Source organism: Phasianus colchicus, chromosome 25 (assembly GCF_987193195.1).
Source record: "Phasianus colchicus chromosome 25, bPhaCol1.hap1.1, whole genome shotgun sequence".
Lineage (NCBI taxonomy): Eukaryota > Metazoa > Chordata > Aves > Galliformes > Phasianidae > Phasianus > Phasianus colchicus.
Genome location: NC_143460.1, coordinates 5,818,152 through 5,841,693, shown reverse-complemented (window position 1 = coordinate 5,841,693; position 23,542 = coordinate 5,818,152). Strand labels below are relative to the sequence as shown.

Sequence of the window (23,542 nt, the reverse complement as noted above, 5' to 3'; positions counted from 1 at the left end):
TGAAACTTTTCTATTTACACAGTGAAAAAGAAACAACAAAACAGGTGTATTATTTTGCTCTGATTCCAACAACAAAAAAAACCCCACAGCCCAAGAACACAAACACCCACCCTCGTGTAATGAGGCTGGTTACAATTCGGAGCATAGTGCTTGCAGACGTGCAGACACACTTAGGAGTATCCCCTACTTTAAGGCAGGTGGGAAGGCAATGGCTGAAGGCAGAGAAGAAAGCAGGCCATGTAGCGAAGGCAGCCAGCAGTGCAGCTTTGGGCTAAATCCTCCAGGTGTGTCTTTAGCAGGAAGAGCATTGAGGAGCGTGCTGGGAGTGAGCCCTGTGTGTCCCAACTTCTGCCCGCAGATGATGTGCAGCTGGAGGAGAAGCTCTGTTTATTTCTAGCAGGCAGATCCTGTGCGCAGCTTGCTCTTCTGCATGGTGCATCCTGCCGCATGCCTTGTGCAAACCCCAAACCCTGCTTGTGGGGCCACAATCCCGACGGCTTCGCTCAGCCTGTGGGAGGCTCAGGCTCATGGCCGGGTGCAGCAGGAGCAGATTCAGCAGAGTTGTCCCAGGTTTGGCACTGGGGGGGTTCAGAGCGAGGCAGCGAGTGGTGGAGCCGGGTGCTAATGGCCCCCTGCTTCTGGCAGCTGGGAAGCATACAGGGCTAGTGTGTGATGGAGAAACTGGTACTGCTCACTGGTCTGGATCATCCCGCCTCTGCAAGGGAAATGCTGACACTCACCAAAACCCCAGCCCTGCTCCCACGGCACAGGCATTCCTGTGTCACCCACCCCATCTACATGCACCCAGAGCTCCTCAAAGAGTGTCAGGGCACGTTTTGTAGGTCAGTGGCTGAGCTGGAAGGAGCGCACCAGCTGGTGGCCTTGGGGCTGCTCTCCTTCACGTCTTTGGGTTCCCAGAGCTAAAATAACCCTGACAACAAAGCCAACCCAAAACCAAGCACCAGGCAATCCTTTGCTGTCCCCACATCTCCATCTTTCAGAAACCCTTCCATTTTCTACCACAAATCACCTCCACACCTCCTTGGGATGCTCATCCCAGCACCCTCCCTCACTGCATCCAGCATCATCCTCCAGGGACGCCTTCCCGAGCACCAACCTGTCGATGCGGAGGCGGCACACGATTCCCAGGATGTCCACATCTCCCTTGTCCTTCAGCTGCTGGCACCCAATCCTGGTAGCGATGAAGCAGCCCGTCCGACCGATGCCTGCACTGCAGATGGACACAGCTGTGCTGAGCACCCACAGTGCCTGGACCTCAGGCTGTCTGAGCTGGGTGTGCTCCTTGGCTGCTTTGCTACCCTGATTTCATCCCTTTAGGGATGCAGAGGTCCCAGTCCCAGCTTTCTCAGGCTGGCCCCATTCTGCCACCACAAGTGGTTCTTGCTATCATGCCCAGCCCACCTGGAGCCACTCTGGAAGCACAAAACCAGTCTGTGCCCCTGTCCTCTGCTGAGGGACACCTGCTAGGAGTTTGCTGTGCACTTTCTACACAGAGAATGGCTTGTGTGTGTGAGCCCAAGCTGAGGGCAGGGGTGAAGGCTGAGCACTTACCTGCAGTGCACAACGATGGGCCCTGGGCTGGCTGCAGCCTGCAGCGTCTCCTCCACTTTGGACACCAAGTGCAGCAGGGGCTTGGCTGACTCAGGTGTCTGCTGGTCTGGCCAGGAAGGGAAGAGGACGTGTTTGACGTGGCGGCATTCACCTTCCAGCTTTTCCAGAACAGAAGAAAGAGAAATAAGGATCAGGTAGGGTCAGATTGAGATGTTCCCATCCTGTGCCCATCTCATCTGCTCTCCTCCTGACTCATTGAGCCTCTGCCAGAGACCCAAGGAGCCAGGGGCACTTTTGGGTGTCCAAGTGATCTGCCAGGTAGAGTTCCAGTCATGCCCAGGCGCCCTCCTCAATCTCCATGCTGACAGCCCTCTGTCCCCACACAAGGCTCACCCTGCAAAAGTGTTGCTCCCTGCAAACCTCACTGGGCAGACAGAGCTCTGCAGATCCCTCCTCCTACAGAGCCCAGGCATTTTAGAACCCTGCCAGGTGCTGAGCTCCCTGCTGACCCCAGGATGGGGCTTGGACCCACCTGGATGGACAGACTGCGGACCACGTACTCCGCACACTCGCTGATCCCCTGCACGCGGATGGTGAAGGGGCCGTAGGTGCCCTCCTTCTCAGGCCAATAGTGGACACATTTCTGCAGGAAGAATGCAGTGTTTGTGCTCTGGGCACCCACTGGGGTCTGAGCTGCCCTTTGGTCGTTGCTTTGGGGAGGTTTGGAAGAGTGAGGGAGGTGGATGTGGACTGATAGAAAGGGAAGGTAAGGAAGGATGGATCCCAGTTCCAACACCTGCTTCCCCTGAACACTTTGCCCACACCCTGCCATGTGGTTTTCAGCCCCTCGGGGTTCTCCCTCCCCAGCCCTCCAGGTCAGGGTGCTGTGGAGCAGGGAAGCGGTACCTCCTTGCGCTCCTGGAGCTTGGTTATCATGACGATGATGGGTGCTTCCTCCTGCCACACCATCTCCCAGAAATCAGTCACGGTGTTCAGCATGGGCCCCTGGGTGGCAATGTACTCCCGGGGACGTCCTGCATAGCCCTGCTGAGCACACGGCCCTTCAGGGACAGGGGGCACCTGGTCTGCACCTCAGCCCCCAGCACCACCTGTCCTCTGCAGCAGAGAGCCTGACCTACGCTGCCTATTTCCTCCCAAAAGTGCCATTGAATTCCTTTCACAGACCCAGCCAGGGTCTGCCAGGAGTCCTTTCCATCCTCCTAGCCCAGCAAACCAGGAGCAAGCCCATGGAGCAAGCCCTGTGCACCGACACTCCATCCAAGCATCCCCAGGTTATTGCTGTGATGACAACAATGGTCACCTCGAGTCTGGGGACCCCATCGGATGCTGGAGACAAGCCACAGTCACCTCTTTTTCGTTTTGGGCAATTAAAACAAACCCTTTGAGGGGAGAGGCAGATCCTGGATGTGTCGATACCAGGCTGGGATGCCCCGTTGGCACAGCTTGCTTCCTGCACTTAATAACAGACCAGTGCATGGAGATGGAGAAGTATCTGGGAGGGAGAGTGTCCAAATGCTCTGCTCACCCAAAACTCACATTGCTAAATGTAAACCAGCTTGAGCCGTATCCCACAGCCCATGTGACACCCGATGTCCCTCATGTGGGCAGAACCCAGGAGCTCCAGCACCCCCAGCCCTGCAGCACCACGAGATGTGGGACACCGAGTGCCCCAGGCAGGCAGTGCTCACCGTGATGTAGTTGGCATTGATGTAGCCGTCTTCCTCCTGGCTCCCTGCCCTCCTGAGGCACACCCGGCTCTCAGGATCTGCAAGACGTAGTGAGAGGTAGCTGGGACCATCCTTCAGAGCTGTGCTCTCCTGCCCGGCTCCAAGCTCAGACCCGCCCAGCACCAACCCCCCGCAGCCTTCCCACAGCGCATGAAGGCGACCGGAACAATTCCTCCCCCTTTGGATGTTTAAAGCTGCACGCAGCAGGGAGCGGCCCAGGCCAGGCTGTGATGTGCTGTATGCCCCAAGAAGCTCCCCACAAACCGCCCCATTGCTGGGCTCACATCCCTGCAAGGCAGCTGCCAGCAGCAGAAGCAGCACAGCAGGGGCACCGGGACGCACGGGGGACACCCACAGCACACACAGCTCCATGCACGTGGGGAAACGTGAGACAAAGGGATGCAGCAGCACGTACTGGGGAGGATGGTTTTGTATCTGTCCTTGGAGGCACGTCCAGGGATCTCCAGCTCCTCCGGACTGATGAAGTTGGGTGGGATTTTCTGCAGCAGGGGAGAACAACTTTGAGGAACCCCTCTTAGTGCTGCTTGCATCCCCTCACCGGGCACAGCTGGCCCTGCGGGCAGTGAGATGCTGATCCAGCATCGCCAGAGCTGGCATGAGCTCCATCCACACCCCAATGGGCTGGGACACCTCACAGACGGGAGCAGAGCTTGGCACAGGAAGGCTTTCCACAGACACAGGGGAGAGCAAGGAGCGGGCAGACAGGAGATGCGCAGTGCCCCTCCGCCTGCACACCCACCCTCATACCGAGAACTCCTCCTGGAGCTGTGCTAGGTTCTGGGCGCGCTGCTGCAGCTCCTCCGTCCTCAGCACGTGGCTGGATGTCCTCAGGAACTGCAGTGTGACGTCCCGTGGGGTGCATACGGGCTGGATGGGCTCCACGCTGCCCAGCGAGCTCATGTCCAGCACCAGCGACACGTTGGAGCCCCTCCTGCAAAGGAGGCAAAGGATCCCCAGTGACCACCGACAACTCATGGGCCAGAGGAGGGGGGTTTGGGGCACTGCGCTTTAAGGCTGGGCAGTGCAAAGTTTGGGCCGTGGGCATTGCCCAGCCTGGCCACGCTCACCTCTCTTGGAGCCGCACGTGCTTCTTCGCAGAGGGACTGGGCTTGTCTGCCTTGTCCATGGCTTTGGTGGCCACCCGGGCTGTCAGGCTGCTGTTATGAGCTCTGTGGCACACTGAGCAGGCTTGGACCATGCTGCGGCAGCCACGAAGCACTCGCCCTGAAGCACGAGGAGTGGGAGTGAGGGGGCCTCAGCTGCCGAGGGAAGGAGTTGCCATCAGAGGAGAAGCGGCTGGAAAACACAGGGCAGATGAGAGAGACACAAGGAGGCTGGCTGGTGAACCCCTTGCTGGACCAGGATGAGAAAATCCCTAAGCAGAGGAGGTGTTTCGGGTCCTCGTTGCCGTGGCATCAGGGCTCCAGGACTCCAGCATCCACGGGTGGCATGGAGAGAGTGCCTGTAGCACCCCACCAGGAGGAAGGATCTGTGGGTTGGATGGGGTGGGATGAGAGCTCGTGAGCTTAACATGGAGGGCAGCAGCCCCCCAGGGATGAGGAGCAGAGGAGGATGCTATGAGGGTCACGGCCAGTTCCTGTTGTTTGGACATACTGGGGTGGGGGGAACGGCCCTGGGACAGCTTCCTCCATCCCTCAAGTATCAGCAACTGTCAAGAGGAAACTGCTCTATCTGAATGGTTGAGCAAGAGGTGATGGGGTGGTCTGGCTGGAGGAGGCTGCCAAGGCTCCACCACCAGCAGCCCCGAACAGCCCCTGGCAGGGAGATGTGGGTGATGCTGGTTCTTCTTTGGGCAGACGTCCCCATGGCGCAGGCAGCAGCTCAGGGTGGCAAAGCTCCTTCTCCTCCCCAGCTTCCTCTGCGAGGAGAGATGGACCCAATGGGATGGGGATGCTGCAGGGTCAGAGCTCTCAATAGGCACAGAGCAGGGTACCGAATGGACCAGAGGCTCAGGGACATCCCTACAGAGAACTGGGCACAGACAAAGCTGGGGCTGGAGCAGGGAGGGTCACAGTGTGGCCATGGCCGTGCGGGGTGGGAACACAGCGGGGCATGAGATGAAGCACTCAGGGTAAATCCTGGCTGATCCCACAGTTGTCCTCAGTGCCACGGGCACCCCTCATAGCTGGGAGCAGCAGGCTGGGACCACAGCATCACCCAGGAAACACCTGGGAGAGGCCCCAGACGAGCTGAAGGCACACAGGAGGACCCTGAGATGAGCTTCTGCTCTCGGCATCTGCCCCAGGAGCATCCCACGTCCCCACATCCCACCTCCCCACCAGCATCCCTGCGGGGGGCACCTGCACCGCCTGCAGCGAGCACACGTGCCAAGGCCTGCTGCTGCTGCGGGGCTCGCCTCTCCAAAGGGACCCTCGCGGCCGTGCCCCAGCCCGGGGGTGCCTTACCTGCGGCCCGAGGCGTGGGCTCCGACCGTCCCGGCACGGGGCCGCGGGCGCTGTGCACGTCGGTCTGAACCCGGGGGTTTGAAAGTGTTCAGGAAGCTGCTTATCAAAGGAGCTGTTGCCTCTGCCGCTTCCTCTCCCTCCTTCTCCCCCACCCTGCCTGCCGCCCACACACATACCGGCCACATCGCCGCAGCTCGGCTCTGCCGGGCAGCCCGCAGCCCCGCTCCCCACCAAAGCCCCCTCATGTGGGCAGGGCGCTGCTGCCCCCCGATCCCGGCGCTCCTCCGCGGCCATCGCCGCTCGGGGCCTCCGTGCCCACCTGCAGCCCAACGCGGAGAGACGGGAGGGAGCTGCACGGTGGGTTTGAGTGTGTCCTCACGGCACGCGGTGACCCCACCGCGCCCCACGGGGAGCCACCACGCGGCCCCGATCGTTGCCGCCTCACCGCATCCCCCATCCCACACCGCACCCACCTAAAGGGAGCGAAACGCTGCTTTGTTCCCATATCAACGTGCTCAGCAGCCACATGGGTGCCATCGCACCCCGACTGCGGGTCAGGGAACGTCTGGGGGGCGTTTTACTGAGGGAGCGGCTCAGGTACCGCAGGGTCTGCCCTTGGGGCACTGCACATCCTGCCTGCGATGCCCGTTGATGCTCACTGCCTCCCACCGTGTCCCTGTTGCTCTTCCTGTTTGTCGCTGCCCCGGCTCTGTGCACAGACACCGCACGCCCCGCTTCCTTCCTCTCCTGCCCCCACCCTGCAGCATCCCCTGCTGCTCCCCCTGCTCTGGGATGCAGTGGCCCCAATGCCACTCCACAGCCAGGGGATTGGAGCTGCCCAGTCCCATTGCTTGGTCATACAAGGGCCACCACCATCTGTGTCTCATGAGCAGCTGATGGGATCCCAGCAGCCTCCGGGGAACTGACCCATCTTTATGCAGAGTGAAAGGGCCTAAGGGCAGCCCAACATGGACAAGGAACGGCACTGCCCTTCCCTCCTGCCCTCCATCCTTCCGTGTCAGAGCATGGGGCAGCCACCAGTCCTACAGGAAGGAGCTGTTGGGGCTGGGTGACCTGCAGAAGGGCTGGGTGGTGATGGGTGGGGATGGAGGATGGAGGATGGAGGATGGAGGATGGAGGATGGAGGATGGAGGATGGAGGATGGAGGATGGAGGATGGAGGATGGAGGATGGAGGATGGAGGATGGAGGATGGAGGATGGAGGATGGAGGATGGAGGATGGAGGATGGAGTTGGCCCCATGGGGTCACAGATGTGCCTTGTCCCATCCTCCCTCCCTGCCTCACACAGGAACCCTGCTGCATGGCCATCTCCTGACTCACTCCTGCCCCTGCTCCTGGAGCATGCCATCCTCACTGCATCCCCAGTACACAGCAGTGAGCAATGTAGGTAATACTTCACACCGTTCCAACATTCTCCTTCACTCCTGCTCTGATGCAAAACCACAGCACTCACCAAGGGTTCTTGAGATCCTGCTGTCACGCAGCAAACACAGATTAAGGCCAGGGGTGTGAAGGGGTGTTTGCTTCCAGGAGCTGGGGATGAAGCCTAGAGCTGTGATGAGGAATGGTGATGGGGACTACTGATAAAAGAATAGACCCAAAGGAAAGGGATGAGGCTGCTACCGCATCACCACCTCTGGTGAGGTTCCCAGTGTGCCAGGATGGGTTCGGGTCAGGGTTAGGGTCCTCTCAGGATAGCTGTACAGATGCTTTAGGGTCATGAGTTGGGATTTAGGAACTTTAGAGATGTGTGGCAGTGCCATAGGGGTCTTCAGAGGGCTGTGTGATTGTGGTTTTATTTTCAGCATCCCTAACAGAAAGTGCCCTACAGATCTGCTGCTTGGGGGACATGTAGGTTCATCCCTGGGTTGTTCATTTGCATTTTACAACTCCACTTCCACGGGGTCACTTTGCACCCTGAGCACCCTCTGCCCACACACAGCAGCTCCCAGCTCCAGGTGGGAGTTCTTCTCCCTCAAACAGTCTCTTTTCCCTTCTCTGCCCCCCAAACCTGAGCACAAACCCTGCCCCACACCCCCCAACCCTTCTCTGAGCAGCACCGTGGCCCCAAAGTCACCACCGTGGGTCACTGCGCAGTCACTGCTCCAGCACCCAAAGTTCTGATGGTGCCCCACAGCCGCGCTCCCCCGGGGTCACCCACCGCAGCACGCTCTGCTCTCACCAGGCCTCCACCATCTTTGGGTCTGGTGCTCACGCGGGGCTCCTGCTGACACAGTTTGGAGCTCAGGAGGTCCTGCAGACTTTGGAAATGTTCCCATCTCCTTTCCGCCAAAACATCCCTCATGAGTACGAAGGTGAAGCGGCCGCCTCAGCATCCAGCAGCCTCCGTTGGCAGGGCTGCTCAGCTCCCAGCAGGTGCACAGAGGGCTGTGCCATCACCCCGAGCATCCCGCAGAGCCCGCGCAGGAGGTGCGAGCAGCCCGGGCGCAGCGCAGCATCGGGGGGCTCAGCGTCACAGGGCCAGCACCCGGCAGCTCAGCCAAGCACTCTGCAGATTGCTTTTCCCGGAGCAGCTTCCTCTGCGTGAGCGCATTCCCAAGGACAGCCCCAGGCTCTCAGCGCCGTGCGGACGGCCCCGCTGCACGCACGGAGCTCCCGGCGCTGCTCCGCTCCCGGCCCGGACCCCCACGCGTCCCCTGCATGGGGCTGCTGCTGGGGACGGAGGGCTGGGAGCGGTGTGTGACCTTCCCACCGCTTGCAGGGACGCAGCCTGCCGGTGCGGGCTTTGCTCCTGCCGCTGCCCGGCTCTGTCTGGAAGTGCTGTTTAATTTTTTTAAGGTATCTGCAGCTGAACTTGCCAACCCGGCACTACTGCTTCTCTCCTCAAGGAGAAGCAAGAGGACGGCTTTCTGCAGGGATTTCTCCTTCTCTGTTTGTTTTTCCTTCTACTACTTTTTGTTTCCTAGATCTCTCGCAAACAAGCCGAGCTGCCCTCCGATCTGCAAAGGGAGAGCAGAGGTAAAGCAGTGACCCATCAGCCGCGTGTGCGTGGGGCTGGCAGCGACACAGCCGGAGCCGACGGGGGTTAATAGGGCTGCGTGCGCACAGGGCAGCCCCTGGAGACGCGTTCTCCTGCCGTGGGGGTGCTTTATCCCCAGCTGTGGTGTTTGGATACGGGCACCTGCAGCCCTCGGTGCTGCCCGCGGGGGCACAGAGCACGGTGACCTCTCGGCGGGTGCAGAGGCTGTTATCAATAACAGGAAACGAAGTTGTCAGGAGGGGCAGAAGGGAGAGAGAGACCTGCAGAGAAAGGAAGCGGTTAGAAGCAGCCACTTCCATTTTTGCTGCGCCCACGCTCTGCTGGGCTGGGGGAGCAGTGCTGGCTTTCTGCAGGTCTGTCTGGCCTGGGATGGGCAGCGAGCTGCTCACAAAGAGCACACAGAGCCCCTCCAGCCCCACGATAACAGCAGGAGAGAAAAAAGCAAACCAGGGGCGGTTAAAAATAGCCAACGTCCGGTGGTGAGAGATGCAGCGAGCCGAGCAGATGCTGACTTTGGCAGCCCATGGGGGTTCAGCTTCTGAATCTGGCTGAAAAACAGCGTGTGTGACACTGAGGGCACCACGTGAGCCCTGCAGGTCAGAGCTGTGGATCCGGCGTGGCTCAGAGCAGCGGGGATTTGCCTGCAGCTTCTGCAGGAAGCCGTGCACATGGGCTCGAGGAGCTGCCCAACAAACCAGTGCCACTGGGTGAAGGTGACCCAGAGCGCGGCCCCTCCAGCTCTCAGCTGCTGACGTGTCCTTCCCTCCTCGCAGATGGTTGCACAACTCGCCCCAGCGCCTCTTCCTCTTTTCTTGGGCGAGCTGAGCAGCTGGGTCCCAATGGATCTTTGAATTAAGGCCACGTTTTCCAGATCTTTGCACTCGGTTCTCCTGCTCTCTTTTAACATGTCAGAGTATGAGTAGGCCAGCATTGGTGAGGCTGCACTTGGAGTGCTGGGATCACTGCTGAGCCCCCCCAGAACTTGGGTGCATTGGAAAGAGCCCAGTGGAAGGCCACCGAGGTGCTCAAAGGACTGGAATGTCTCTGCTGGGAGGAGAGGCTGAGAGAGCTGCGGCTGCTCCACCTGGAGCAGAGGAGGCTCAGGGTCCCATTCATCACCATAAACTCCTGTAGGGAGGGGCAGAGAGGCAGAGCCCAGAAGCAGGGCAGGGGGCACTGGGCACGAACGGGAGCCCAGGAGGGTCCCTGTGACCATCAGGGACTGCTGTGCTGTGTGGGTGATGGAGCACTGCACAGGGACCAGACAGGCTGTGGGGTTCCCTCCTCAGAGATCTTCAAACCCACCCAGACGTGGGGCTGTGCACCAGCTCTGGGAGTCTGTGCTGGACTGGGCTCTGAGCACCTATTGAGGTGTAGGTGTGCCTGTTGATTGCAGGGAGTTGGACCAGATGGGCTTTAAAGGCTCCTTCCTGCAGAAACGATTCTCTGATTCTGTGATCCTGTCCTATAGGGCACACCCTACAGGCAGACCCTGCATGCAGGCAGTGGGATACATGGCACGTGCAAAGGAGACAAATTCCCAAAGTTCAAGTCCTCGGTCCTACACTTCGGCCCTGGGTGGCAGCACCCATCCTGGCTGGCTGTCGCCCTAAAACACATCGATCTGCCCCTAGAGGAGCTCCCTGCATTGCTGTGCACTGCAGGGCTCACCGAGGATGTGCTGATGCAGCCAGAGGGCAGCAATGCTGCGAATGCATGGGCTGCAGCACTCAGTTCCTCCAGCACACAGCCCAGGCACGCCTGCATCTACGTGGGCCTGCATCTACATGTGATGTTTGTGGGTCCCCTCCCATGTACTCTGTGGTTCTGTGGTTCCATGGTTCCATGTTTGTATGATTCTGTGATTCTACAGTTCTGTGATTTGGTGCTTCTATGATTTTGTTGTTCTATGATGGTATGATGCTGTGATTCTAACGTTCTATGATTCTGAAATTTTATGATTCTGTGTCTTTGGGTTGCCCCAGCACGGACCACATCTTGCTGCTTCTGCACCCACAGGTGCTCCCAGGAGACTCCAGCCGAAGAGGGGACAGAAATGGGCACAAATGTCTGCCAGCTCTCCATCCCAACCGCAGCCAGTTTTCTGATGCTGTCAGGTTGTGGATGCAGGGCAGACCATGAGGGGTCTCCTGTCTCAGTGACAGCTGCCCCACGTGTCGGTGTCCCCTCTGCCTGTCCCCTCTCCAAAGCTCGGGCTGTCCCCTTGCATGGACATTTGCAGCCTGGCTTTCAGCACAGACTCTCTGCCAACAGCCTTATTTTTTTCATAATGCTCAGCAGCAGAGGGGGAAGAGGATGTTTGTCAGCCAAACAAATATCTGTGCTTGTCCCTCGGGGGGGCAGAGGGGAGGGCAGAGGAAGAAGCAGTGGGGATGGAGGGGCTGTGCAGGGGGTCAGGGGGCAGTGGGATGTGGGGGTGCTGGGGGGCAATGCTACCGTGCAGGTGACCTTACATGCATGCACCACTGCTCAGGACCCCAGCACAGCTCTGCCTCACCTGCTGACCTTGCAGCCTTATGGGTCCAAAGCTGGAGGTGGCCAGGGCAGCACCATGCTCATGACACACTTTAATCCCAGAGAGAAGAGCACAATGCAGTCTGCTGCTACAGGTCTCTGCTGCAGCTCTCGCTGATCCTGAAGCTCTTTCTGTGTCAGTCATACAGCAGCTCGGCTCCCCAGTGAGGGCATGCTGCGTGGAGAAATCCTCTGCCCCAGTGGAGCTGGAGGAGCTGCTTAGAAAACAGGAAACCATCTGACCAGGAAAAAGCAGCGAGACGCTCCCTTACTCCGCAGTGTTTGTTGTTTTAGGCTCTCCCAGCCAAGCAGACCAGCTGATCACCCTGAGTCTTGGAGCAGCCCTGGACCCACAGCCGCAATGCCCATGGGACAGGCAGGGCAGCGTGGCTTCGTGGCCCAGATGCCAAACCCCCTGCTCATGTGAGCCACCCCATCACCAACATCCAGTCCGCTGCCCTCCCTCCCCTCCAGCAGCACAGCAGCTCTGTGCTTCCCCATGCACAAAGGGTAAACTGAGGCAAGGCAGCTGTGTCAGCTCAGCAGTGAGAATAGCTCTTGCCAGAGCTTTGGATAGGGCCCAGCTCTCCATCATGGCATCTGGAATATCTCCAAATCCCATGGACCCTCCATGCCCCTACACCAGTCTTAGATTCATAGAATGGTTGAGTCGGAGGGGACCTTTAAAGGTCATCATGCCCAACTCCCTGTGATGAACTGAGACACCCACAGCTTCTGATGGTTGATCAGACCCAAGGTCACCTCCACGGACACGTCCCAGGGGCCACCAAACCAGAGCAGAGCTCCGTGTTGCTCTGTAGGGCCCCATGGATGGTCCCATCAGCCTGAATTGAGCAGCTCGGACTGAAGGAACAGGGACTACACAGGGCTCTGGGAGGAGGCAGCCAGCAGGCGATGGTGGTTCTGCATCCCTCTGCCAACACTTCACCCCTGCTCCAGAATTGCAGCACCCACCAGGGGTGAGGCAGAGCAGCCAGAAAACCCTTCAGCAATTGCCACACCATGTCCAAGAAATGACCCAAAAAGCAGCATCTTGGGAGGAGAGAGCAGAGTGCCTCTGCCCTGGGGTGGGTGCTGAGATGGTGGGCAGTGCAGTGCGGTGGTGGTGCTGCCATTGCTGCCAGAGAGAGGAGGGAAAGCAGCCAGGGAACAAGATGGGACATTGCCCTGCCTTCGTCCTGAGCTGCTCCTGCCTGTGGGCATGGAGGATGGGGAGGGCTCGTGTTTACTCCTGCAGAAAGAAAAAATAAAAGAGAGACCTTTCTTCCAAAACCAAACCCTTTTGTGTGCAAATGCAGCCGTCCTTCAGGTTTGTTCATACACAGGAAGCTTGGAACCAAGGGCTGGAGCTGGTTTCATTTTGAGGTGAGCTTTTCAGTTCATGGTGGTGTTTGGAAGCCGAGCCGCTTTCCAAGTTTGGAGCCTGTGTTTTTTGCAAGCTGCAGTGTCCAAGGCTCCCTCACATCCCTCCCTGCTGCTGGGCTGCTTTGGATGGAGCCGGTGCTGCTGGCCCTCTCCTTTTTCTCTGCAGAGATCTTGCCAAGCTGGGGAAGAAACTCACTGCTCCTGCGTGGGGCCAGGTGGCCCTGCTGGTGAAGAGCCCTGAGATATGAACTGCAGGCTGTGGCCACAGGGACAGCATCCTGTGGTCCAGGGCTCTCACATCTCCTCCTGCTGCATCCATTGAGCTTACAGAGGGGTCAGTGGGAGTTGCTCCTATGGCTTTCCTCCAAACCACTGCCAGGAGCCCAGAGCCCACGGTGAGGATGTGGCAGTGCCCTCCTGGTGAGCGCTGGGACCTCCCCAGCCAACATTCAGATCCTCCTCCTTCCACATCTCCTCGAAGCAGGGCAGTGAGCCAGCGAGGGGCTCTCACTCTGGGCTCTGATGGCACTCGGGGCAGCAAACTGAAACTTATCTCAGCCCACAGTTATCTCCAGGGATGGAGCATGGGTTTGGATGCCTGTGCTGGCTCCATTGTGGCCTTAGAGCCCTCCCTGTCCCTCTGCCACGGCAGCACAACGGGATGCTCTCTGTCTCCAAAGGCCCCATCACAGCATCCCCCCGCCACCCGTGGTGCTCGCGGTGCAGGGGGCTGTGAGCCACGCCAGCCCTCCCCCCTCCTGCAGCCCTGCCCACCCCGCAGTGCAGACCCCTGAGCCGCGGGGCTGCCGGAGAAATCCCCGTCACACCGACCCATTCCCTCGGCATCCCGCGGCCGCGGGGCGAGCCCAGGCGGGCCTTCCCATGGACCAGCCCAGACTTGAGCGTCAGAGCCGAGCACACGCGGAGCAAACAGCAGAGCGCCAGGGCAGCGCCGCGCACGGGGACGGGGTGAGGAGCACAGCGGGGACGTCCACCAACAGAGGTACTGGGACCACCGCTCTTCCCATCTCCTTTCCCAGATGAAGCCGGGATGCACGCGGTGGGAATGGAGCGTGAATGCTCCCGCACTGAATGGCGCAGAGCGGGCAAACCCTTGCCCTGGGGTGGATGGGGCAGCTCCTGTATGTGTGCCACTGATGTTACATGAGGGGAATGTGTGCCTTGAGCTCCCTGCGTGTGAAGCACAGGCATCTGGGAGCTGCTCACGGCATTGCCAGAAGCGCATTCCTGGATCCGTGGGTGCAGGGGTCCTGGCAGCACAGTGTGCCTTCAGCGTCAGCCGGTGCACTGCGCACTGCCCTCCAGCATTGCGACCCGGGGTGGGAGCAGAGCCCCATGGGGTTACTGGTGATGGTTTGAGGGGTTTTAGAGGTGCTGCCCGTGATGCAAGCTGCTCCAAGCCCTCCTTGTTCGATGTCTCTTGCCTCAGCCAGGGGAAGGGGACTGAGTCTGATCAGCCTCAGCAGAGTCACCCACACCCCAGGAGGGCAAAGCAGGTCTGCCCGGCTCTGCCGGCTTTCTGGGCGTGCTCTGAGTCACCACAGCCCTGCTCTTCCCAGCCAGGTTGATGCTCGCAGGCATCCCTGCTGCTGCCAGGTCCTTTCTGTCACCAGCAGCAGTCAAGGGGTGCAGAGCATTGCTTTATGTGGGACTTGCTTCCATCCCCCTCGGCGTCCTGGTGTCCTCATGCCTGGCTCTGAGCACAGCTCTGCCCTGCATGTCCCCTCTGCCTCTGTCATGGGAAGAGCTCCAATGCTGGAAGGTGTGGGGCAGGAGGCAGAGCTCAGCATGGAAATCATCAAACACCTGCGAGGGATTGGAGTGAGAGCATCGTGGTGCTGTGGAGCTCAGGGTCCCGGCCCTTCAGCGTGTGAACCTCACAGGGAGAGAGATCCCAGCAGCACCTGCATCCCCTGCAGGGATGCACCTTGCTCCCCTTGTTCTTCCCTTGCATCACTAGGCAGTGCTCAGTGCTTGGAATTGGCAGTGGGAAGAAATCGTGGCCTGGGGCAGCACACAGTGCTCCTGGGCACGAGGAGAGACTGTGACTGGAGGGACTGAGAGCTGAGAGATGCTGCTGTGGGCTGGAGGCAGAACAGGAGTCCCAGAGCTGCTCCCAGTCTGGCTGCAGTTGCACCAGTGTCTGTAGCATGGAGTGATGCAGAGTGCAGGCTGGCTGCAAGGCGTCCTGTCCTGCCCAGGGAGAGATGGCATTGCTCTCAGTGCCCACAGGTGTGCAGGACTGCTGTGTGACTGCTTTGCTCGTGGTGCAGGGCCAGGCCACAGCTGTGCCTGCTGTACTGTGATTTCTCCAGGTGACAGGCTGTGTCCCTCAGAGCGGTGTGGCAGCACCCATGCCCACATGCTGTCCCCTGGCAGCAACTCTCCCATGCCCAGATTTGGGGACTTTGTCACCTTGCAGACCCTGTGACACCAGGAATAGTCTGGTGCCTCAGACTCATGCCTTGCTGCACACCTAACCCTCATCCTCCCTCCTGCTGCAGCTTACCATTAGGTTTCCTATCTGCCCCAGGCACAGGGACCATGCAGGGACAAGCCCTGTGCCACCAGCACCGTTCCCACAGCACAAAGGGCACAGAATGTAAAGGGCTCCAGCATTCCAGCACTCACTGTCTGCTGGGCGTCCCCCTCCCCCTGCGCCTCGCGGCAGCCTTTGCTGCTTCACGGAAAATGTGATGACTCGGCAGCCCCCGAGTTTCCAGGCCTGCTTCCAGCCGCTGGGTGGAGAAACCTTCTGCAGTTGTTTTTGGGTCTGGAACAGCTAAAGGCTTCGCCGTCGGGGGGGACCGCACAGGGGCTCTGGCATCCCCAGCTGACGGCGTCTCCCTCTGCGTCCCTGCTGCGGTGGCACAGTGGCACTGGGCTGACCACACAGAAGGCAGGGCTGGCACGTAATGAGCAGCTTATCCACCAGCATTGGACGCTGCTGAGCCCCACGGCGCCAGGAATAGGGCCTGGGTTTGGCTCCCGGCAGCGCTCTGGGCTGCTTTGCACCACAGGCACAGCCCTAGGATGAAGTTGGTGGGGGTGGCATGGATGCGTCCCCAAGGCCAGCAGGGTGCTGGCTCTGCTCACTCTGTGCACAGAGGGTGCCGGCAGGCAGGAAGAGGTTTCACCCCAGCAATGGTAGCATAGATGAGCAGCCCTCAAGACTGTGCCAGGGGTGTGAGAAACAAGAGTGGAGAGGCTGGATGGGCACAGTGAGTGCAGGCAGGCCCAGCTGAGCTCCCAAGGCAAGCTCAGAGCTGGCAGTTTCTAGGACTTCCAGGGACAGGGGTTGTTTTCTGGCTGGCCCAGAGCTCTCTGTGTGCTTGGAAGCTTAACAAGCCCCACCTTGAGTCTGCAGACCAGGAAAATCTCCCATCCGTGCCATTGCCGGTGACACTGCCTCCTGTCACCTGCACTAAGGGATGCAAGATCTCTTCCCAGGGTCCTCCATCCCCCCCCCTCTGGATCAGAGCTTCCATCCAGCTGAGCTCTCCATCCAAATCCCCTTCACCAGCTGCCTGCTCCTCCTCTTCATCCCTGCCCTCCCTGCAGCCCCTGCCTCCCTCCATGGCCACCCTGAGGAAGCAGCCCTGTGTCCCCAGCCATGATGTGGAGTCACTCCTCTGTGAGGCCCAATGTCAGAGTGTGTAGGAAGACAGAATCAGCCAAAGCCTCTTTGCAAATGCATCTGGTCCAGCTATAGCCTCCAGGCTCCCGCCCTGGGCCCCCGGGTAATCCTGGCCATGCCTGGCTGCAGTGGGGAGCTCCAACCTCCTCCCAGCTGGCTGCAGCCGCCCCGTGCTGGAAAGGGGCCTTGGAAAACAGCCCCCTACCCACTGTCAGCACCAAACTTCCCTCTGCCCCAGTTTATGGATGGGGATTCCCACCCTTGCAAGTGGCTGGGAGACACAATGGCAGCACGTGTGGGCATCTGCCCTGTATTCAGCTACTGTCAGATGCAGTGCTGACCAGCTCCTGGGTCACTGCTAGTTTCAACAGCAGGATGGGTTGTGCTGACCCATGTCAGTAGTGTGACTTGATGGGTCATATCCATTTCCCATGGTGCTGATGTACCTCAGTCCCAAATGTCTGCTGGGGGTCCCTAAGAGCTTTCAACCACTTGAGCAGATGCACCACTTGCATGTTTGGCCTCTCCTGAGCTGTCCATATTAAGCTTGTCCACGCTAAAGCAAGAGGATTCTTGGCACCCTTTTCCATCCTCCGTGTAAGGAGAAAGGGACTCCCTTTGTCATGCTTTGCCCACTTTCCTGGGCAGCCCCAACGGCTCTCAGCAGGTCCCAGTGCAGGACCTCTGGGAACATCTGCCTGCTTTGCTCCCAGCTACTGACAGCATTCCCACATCTTTGCCCAAGCACTGGGGAACGATCTTGTTCTCACGGGTCCCACCTGACAAAATTCCAACTCTCTGGGGAAGGGAATCTTCTGTCCTGGGGCCAGCTGGGGGATGTGCCCCGTGGGATCACATCCTGACAGCTTGGGCAGCTGACAGCGATAGGCACAGCCTGAATAGCTAGCTGGTGAGCACGCTGGCTACTGGGACGGACTCCCACGGCCACACAGGCTGCGCTGCCTTCCGGGATGGCTGCACTGCTGAGATTCTTCCAGCACTGTCCCAGATCTCCGGCGCTGATGTGGAGCCAATGGCATCTCTGCTCTGAATCAGAGCTGGCACGCAGCCACGCGTTGCACAGACAGCCCCGCACGGCACAAAGCACAGCCCTGCACGCGGCCGGGGCGCAGCGCTGCAAAGCGCAGATCCGACAGCCGTGAGCACGCAGGGCGCAGCTCGGACCCTCAGACAGGCAAAGTGTGCTGCAGGCATCTTCACGCCCATGTGATGCAGCACACAAAGCTCTCAGTGTGTACAACCCCCAGATCTGATCTCTGTGCCGCGTGCATCACATGGAGCCACATGTCCCCTGCGCAGCACAACCAAAGCTTCCCTCCTCCATCTGCACCCTGCACAGAAATCCGTGCACACGCGGTTAAAGGGCGCACAGAGCGCAGAGCCCCACGCACTCACGCGTGTGCCAATGCCCCCCAGCACCGGGGCTGCGCTCCCTCCCCTCGCTGGGGGCCGGTTCGGGCACTCCCTCCCAGCTCGGAGCCGCCATCCGTCCCGTCCTGTCTCCTCCCCTCTCCGCACAAATCCCACAACTCTGCAGCACTCCTTCTGATGGCCAGCCCGTGCTGCAGCCGCGCAGAGCCCCCCCCGGCAACCCTCAAGCGAGCCGCTCCCTGCCCGCACCGCACGGGGACAGCTGCAGCGTCACCGCAGAGGGACGCGGAGCCACGGGAACAATAGCAAATGCGCGCGGCGAGGGGCGCACGGCCGCGTTGGACTTCTCCCAGCCCAGGGACAGCTGGCACGGCTGACGGGCAGCGCGCTGGCATGCATCGCTCATCCCCACTGATGTCACCCCGTCGCTTGGGGAGCGTGCGGGGATGCGTGCTGCGCTGGGATACGGGGCTGCGTGGGGACAGGCGCTGCTGAGGAGCCCCCACCCCAACGTGTCACCCCTCTGATCCGCAGCCCCGCTCCCCATGAGGCCACCGCTTCTGCCTCTGCTCGTCCTGTGGGTGCCGCGGCTCCTGGGGACCCTGGCGGAGGTAAGCCCCCATCCCTCGGACCCCCCCCCATCTGTCCGTGTCTGGCTCGGAGCGTGCTGGCAGTGGGGGCTCGCATAGTCCTACCCCGCTGAGGAATGACGGCATCGTTCTGGGCTGCCTCTCCAGCCGTGCAGCTGCACCGAATTAGCGGCGTTAGCAATTACGAGCTGCCGCTTTGCTCCGCTCAGCCCTCTTGCCGTGCCATCTTCTCCCGGTGTTTCTGCTGCCGTTGTTGCCAGGCTCCCCCCGGGGGTCCCGAGCCCCTTCGATCCCCTCTGTGCACACAATCCCCAAAACCACCGCACTTGGGTTGGGAGGAAGCCAGAAATGAATCATCCCGCAGAGCAATGGGGGAAAATAGCTAATGATTACTCCTCTTGTGGGACAGGGAGTAGGCAGAGGTTTCTTTTAATGTGGGGGAACTGTCCCCAACCTAAAGCAGGGCACACCCTGCTCGCCGGCAGGCTGTGGGGGGATGGGTGTTCTGCCAGCACACACCCTACAGTCCTCATGTCCTCACCCTGCAGCCAGGGCTGAGGTCTGGGGTCCCTCCGACCCCCCACTGTTATGGGAATGGGGCAGTGAGATTGCTTGTCAGAGCTCCCTCCCTGCTCAAATCTTCCCCCTGTGCCCTGGCCGTGCTGGTGGGATGCCCACATCCTGTGGGCACAGCTCCGTGTGGGTCAATGGACCCAGGAGCTGCGCTAAGGGTTGGGGCAGCTCCATGTCCTGCCTGCCTTGGCCAAGGGGTGCTGATGCTCTCCCAGGACATGAGAGTCCTCAGAGGTCGCAGCCCCCGGCTCCGAGCACCTCACCTCGTCCACATCTCAGCCTGATGTTCTCTGTCCCATAGGGAGAGGGCTGCAATGGGACAACGCGGGCAGGGCTGGAGGCACGGGATGCACCTGGTGACAGAGGTGAGACCTCCAGCTGCCAGGTGATCTGCAGCAGCTGTGGGGTGTGGGGTACCTGCATGTGGATGCGGTCAGCAGAGTTTGTCTGTGGGATGTGAGTGGTGCTGTGACCGTGTGGGCTGCAGGATGTGCGCGGCTGGTCTGGGGAGTTGGGACGTTTGTGAAGCAGCCCATTGCTCAGTGAGGGATGAAGGCAATTCAGGCAGTTGGAAACCTGAGACAAGCAAACAAATGTGGGTGGAGATCTCATACCTCGGTGAGGTGAGAGAGATCCCGCAGTGAAAAACCACTGCTGCATGAACTCTGTGCAGGGTGCAGCCCCTCTGGCTGTCCTCAAGAGGAGCTCAGCCATGCTCTCAGCTCCGCAGGCTGCTGGCACCCCGGCGTGCTGCCCAGTTTTCCCAATTACTGCCTCTAAATGACAGCATTGCATGAAGTGGAAATCGCACGTTGTTTGAAAGCTCTGTGCCTCTCTGGCTTTGTAGGGAGGGCACGCGCTGCACCTGAGCAGTCCCAAAGGTGCCCCAGGGCTCACCCCACACCGCTCTTTGCTGTGTAAAGGCAGCCCCAGGCGGCTCTGTGGGGCAATAGCTGTGCTTGTTTAAAGCTTTCTTGCCCTGCCAGGCCCCACATAAGCCTGTTCCAACATGTTGCACATTGCAAATTTTAAGTGCTAATGATTACACAAATTATGTCTTATTAACACTAGAGCTGCTTAGAAGCTGAAAGCTGGGGACTGGAGCAGAGATGGAGTGTGGAGGGGCTCCACTGCAGCTTGGCACTGGTACACAGGCTCAGTGCAGGGCAGCTCCAAGGGCAGGGATCTGATGGCAGCTTTGGCCACCGACCCACCCATTAGGCAACGCCCCATCTGCCACTTCCTTGTCCCCAGATGCTGCAGACGTGGGGTTGTGTGGGCAAAGCCTTTGGTGTCTTTATGCAATGCAACAGATGCTCAGGAGCACCTCTTTCACATCCATGAAGTTTTCAATCCCTTCTTGCTCCTGCAGGGCTGATCCTGAATGTCAGTGCGAGTGACCAGGGCCGGTCGGGTTCGCTCCTGCTCTCCTGGGATGAACCAGAGGGGGGTGCCGAGGGCTATTTGCTCACCCTCTCCCCGCTGGGGTCGGGCACACTGCTGCAGAATGGATCTGTGGGACCCAACGTCACCAACTTCTGGTTCCATGGGCTGACCCCTGGCACACACTATGAGATTGAGGTGACAGCCGCGCTGCGCTGCATGGACACTGCCAGGCAGACAGTCACAGCACAAACAAGTAAGGGCTTCCCCTGGGACTGCAGGTCTGAGAGCTGCTCCATGATTCTGGGACATCTCTGCCAGTCATTGTCAGACCCAGCCTTGCTCTGTGCCCCCCCTGGTTCATGGCAAGGGTTGGGGAAGGGGCCGAGCTGGGGAGCCTGCATCCTTCTGGAAGGCCCTTGAGCAACGTGGTGCAGGTAAAGGCAGAAAAACTGGGGCAGGAGAGCAGCACTGAAGGGAAGGGCATGGCCAGGAGAAGGGATGGGTTCGGATAGCCGTGGCATCCCGGGTCGAGCTTCCCTGCCCTGTTCAGTCACTGTGCAGAATGACCCAAAGGGACAGAGGGAGGGCAGGGGGCTGGCAGGGAGCGGATGGGGCTGTGCGTGGTGGGTTGGACCCACCTGGCAGGACCTCACCCGCAGGAAATGCCATCCCACCAGCAACACCCCAACCCCATCCGTGCTGTACCTCATGCAGGTCCTTCACCCGTCCGCAACCTGAGCCTGAGCAGCAGCGGCAGCCCGGCCTCCCTGCACGCCTCCTGGGCAGCCGGCAGCGGGCAGCGGGATGGGTACCAGCTCACCCTGTACCACAGCGACTCACAGACGCTGGTGAGAAACGCGTCCGTCCCACCCAACGCCACCGCCTTCCTGTTTGATGGATTGGCTGCCGGCAGTGAGTACGCCTTGAAGGTCAGCACGCTGGCTGGGGCCGGCCAGGCGAGCACCAGTACCCACCAGTGGACAGGTAGGGAGGAATGGGCGTGCCTGTCCTGGGGGGAAGGGCTGGATGGGATGAAGGGTTTGGGAAGGAAGGGTTGAAACGCGTGGGCTGGTGGAGAAGGGGACGAGGATCTCGGTTCAGAATGGGCAGTCTGTGGAGGATGGGAAGAGCTGGGAGCTCATCACAGAGTCGTGGGATCACTAAGGTTGGGAAGGACCCGTAAGGTCACCGAGTCCAACTGCTGACCCATCACCACCGCGCTGTGAGCCGAGGGATGTGGAAAGGACCACCAGCACGTGGTGTGTCAGACATGGGGACAGCCCTACTCACCCGTCCTGTCCTGTGGGGCCCCATTGCTTGGTGGGGCTTCTCTGCTCTGTAGCACCATGGGAGGAGGGCAGCCTTAGCAAAGAGCCTGGATCGGTGGGAGCTGCACAAATGTTGTATCCCACAGCCTGGAAAAACATGTAGGGACCTCACAAGGCCCTCAGCTCACCTGGGAAGGGACATGGGGAATCTGCAGCCCCTGTGACAGCGCCAGGGGTGCAGTAGGAAACACCGGGGAGGGAGGAGGGTGACGGCAGCCCCCAGCACAGCTACGCACAGCCCAATCTCGCTGTTTCCCCCCAGCACCCTCCATCCCCACCCAGCTGAGGCTCAGCCCCAGCTCCAGCACCAGCCTCTCAGCCACCTGGGTGGGCGCAGGGGGGGCTGCCTGGCTGCACCTCGTGCTCCGCAACCTCCACACCCAGACGGTGACCAAGACCCTGTCAGCCAAGAGAGGCCTCACCAGCTACAGCTTCCAGCACCTCCAGCCTGGCACCCAGTACTGGCTGGGGCTGAGCGCCGTGGCCGGGCCCTACACCGTGGAGGGGCCCAATGCCACAGCATGGACATGTGAGTAATGGAGGGGGGCTGGGGGGACCTCGGTTGCCGTGGCTTTCTCTGATCCAGCCTCTGAGTGTGAATGTGAATGTGCCAGCACCTTGGGTGCAGAGGGTAGAAAGCCACCCCGGGACCCAGCTCTGGGGAGCCATGATGGTAGATGAGGGGACAGGCAGCCTGTGGTCCCCTTTGGTTGCTGTCAGAATGTATTGTAGAACCATAGCAGCTTAGGTTGGAAGGGACCATTCCCTGCCATCGCAGTGGCTGTAGTGCTGGGAGCAGCTCTGGCCTCAGACTTGCTCTCTCAGACCAGGAAACCACGAGGAAAATGCAGAGTGCAGTCCAAGTCCCGGACAAGAGCAATGCTCTCCAGCCCTTTCCAGCTCTGCCTGCCAGTCTGGGCAGCTGCAGCCTGCTGACTGTGCAGCTCGGATTTTGGAACAGCTCCACACCCCCAGCTGCTTTGGTTCTGCTGTGGAGCCTGACTCAATCCCTGCAGTTGTCTGACCGATCCGACTGCACAGCGCCCAGAGCCAGACACACAGCCCAGCCAGGAGCTCCATCCAGGCTGGATCCTGGGAATATCAGCGAGGTCGTAACAGGACACCCGTGGAGATGAGGAGCCCTTTAGGAATTTCCCAGCAGGGCTGAGCAGGAATGGTTGTGCTGGGGACTGGAAACAGCACGCTCCGAAAGGATGCTGAAGGCTGGATGCGGACAAGGCAGCAGGAGTGAGGCTGGGGGTGTGTGGGGCAATTGTGGGGTCTCACGTGGCACCTGCACACGTGGCTGTCTGTCCCCTCTGACCAAGCAGGTATTGCTGCTGTACCGGGCAGCCCTGAGTTACAGCACACAGCAAGCTTTGGGCTGGGAGTCCATACACCCCATCACCCTGACCCCATCCCGTTCCCCTCCAGACCCCCTGAGCCCCACCAACGTGACGCTGAGCAGAGCGGAGGAGCAGAGCTCCCTGCAGGCTCACTGGAGCACCCCGGCTGGACAGAGGGACTTCTACCTGGTGACACTGCGGGAGGAGGAGGTCGGTGCTCCCACCAGGAACATCTCCGTCGGGGGAGACAACGGCCGCATCACCTTCCATGGGCTGAGCCCTGGCAAGCAGTACTCTGTGCAGGTGACAGCGGTGGCTGGGCCTTACCGGGCTTCTGCCCGCAGCGCGGCAGCCTGGACACGTAAGCAGAAAGCTGAAGCGTGTCTTGTTGGGCCATTTGGGTGCCTTGCAGAGAGGCTGAGCTCCTGCAAATGTGGCTGTGGGAGCAGAGATGGGGCTGTGTGACACAGCTGCACCTGGCCCTAGAAGCGGCAAAGTCTGCTGCACTTCTTTCTCATGAGAAGGGACTCGAAGATCCATGGCAAAGCTATGCCAGGTT

At 60.1% G+C, this 23,542-nt stretch overlaps 2 protein-coding genes across 12 annotated transcripts in view; one reads left to right on the top strand and one right to left on the bottom strand.

Moving 5' to 3' along the window:
- Nucleotides 1–6,914, bottom strand: PTPN7 (protein tyrosine phosphatase non-receptor type 7). Of its 8 annotated transcripts, none has more exons than XM_090124378.1 (10): nt 6,241–6,914; nt 4,409–4,830; nt 4,089–4,272; nt 3,736–3,820; nt 3,282–3,358; nt 2,479–2,619; nt 2,105–2,215; nt 1,573–1,730; nt 1,118–1,231; nt 1–715 (listed from the first exon to the last, which is right to left on the bottom strand). In XM_090124378.1, exons 2-10 carry the CDS (start codon nt 4,537–4,539, stop codon nt 622–624), a joined length of 1,095 nt encoding a protein of 364 aa, XP_089980504.1. In that variant the 5' UTR covers nt 4,540–4,830; nt 6,241–6,914; the 3' UTR covers nt 1–621. The 8 variants fall into 8 exon arrangements, with proteins under 8 accessions (XP_089980504.1, XP_089980506.1, XP_089980502.1 ...); XM_090124380.1 differs by having other exon boundaries at nt 4,409–4,637; XM_090124376.1 differs by lacking the exon at nt 6,241–6,914 and adding an exon at nt 4,956–6,233.
- A 6,678-nt stretch (nt 6,915–13,592) lies between these two features.
- Nucleotides 13,593–23,542, top strand: part of LOC116238717 (receptor-type tyrosine-protein phosphatase V-like) — a 28,325-nt gene continuing 18,375 nt past the window's right edge. For 2 of the 4 annotated variants that reach the window (XM_090124369.1, XM_031608543.2), the window contains exons 1-6: nt 17,694–18,371; nt 19,225–19,288; nt 20,296–20,562; nt 21,024–21,293; nt 21,900–22,166; nt 23,072–23,344. In XM_090124369.1, coding sequence (XP_089980495.1) covers nt 18,306–18,371; nt 19,225–19,288; nt 20,296–20,562; nt 21,024–21,293; nt 21,900–22,166; nt 23,072–23,344 — 1,207 coding nt within the window. In that variant the 5' untranslated portion in view covers nt 17,694–18,305. Of the gene's footprint in view, nt 13,714–17,691; nt 18,372–19,224; nt 19,289–20,295; nt 20,563–21,023; nt 21,294–21,899; nt 22,167–23,071; nt 23,345–23,542 lie in introns of those variants that run through there. The other 2 variants (XM_090124371.1, XM_090124370.1) reach the window with 2 other exon arrangements.

Excerpts from the sequence above, each read along its gene's own strand:
- PTPN7 (XM_090124378.1), bottom strand. The coding sequence starts at position 4,539 with ATGGTCCAAGCCTGCTCAGTGTGCCACAGAGCTCATAACAGCAGCCTG. Across the intron at positions 4,273-4,408 it reads CACGTGCGGCTCCAAGAGAG|GAGGGGCTCCAACGTGTCGC; the intron begins GTGAGCGTGGCC and ends CCTCCTTTGCAG. Across the intron at positions 3,359-3,735 it reads ATACAAAACCATCCTCCCCA|ATCCTGAGAGCCGGGTGTGC; the intron begins GTACGTGCTGCT and ends TACGTCTTGCAG.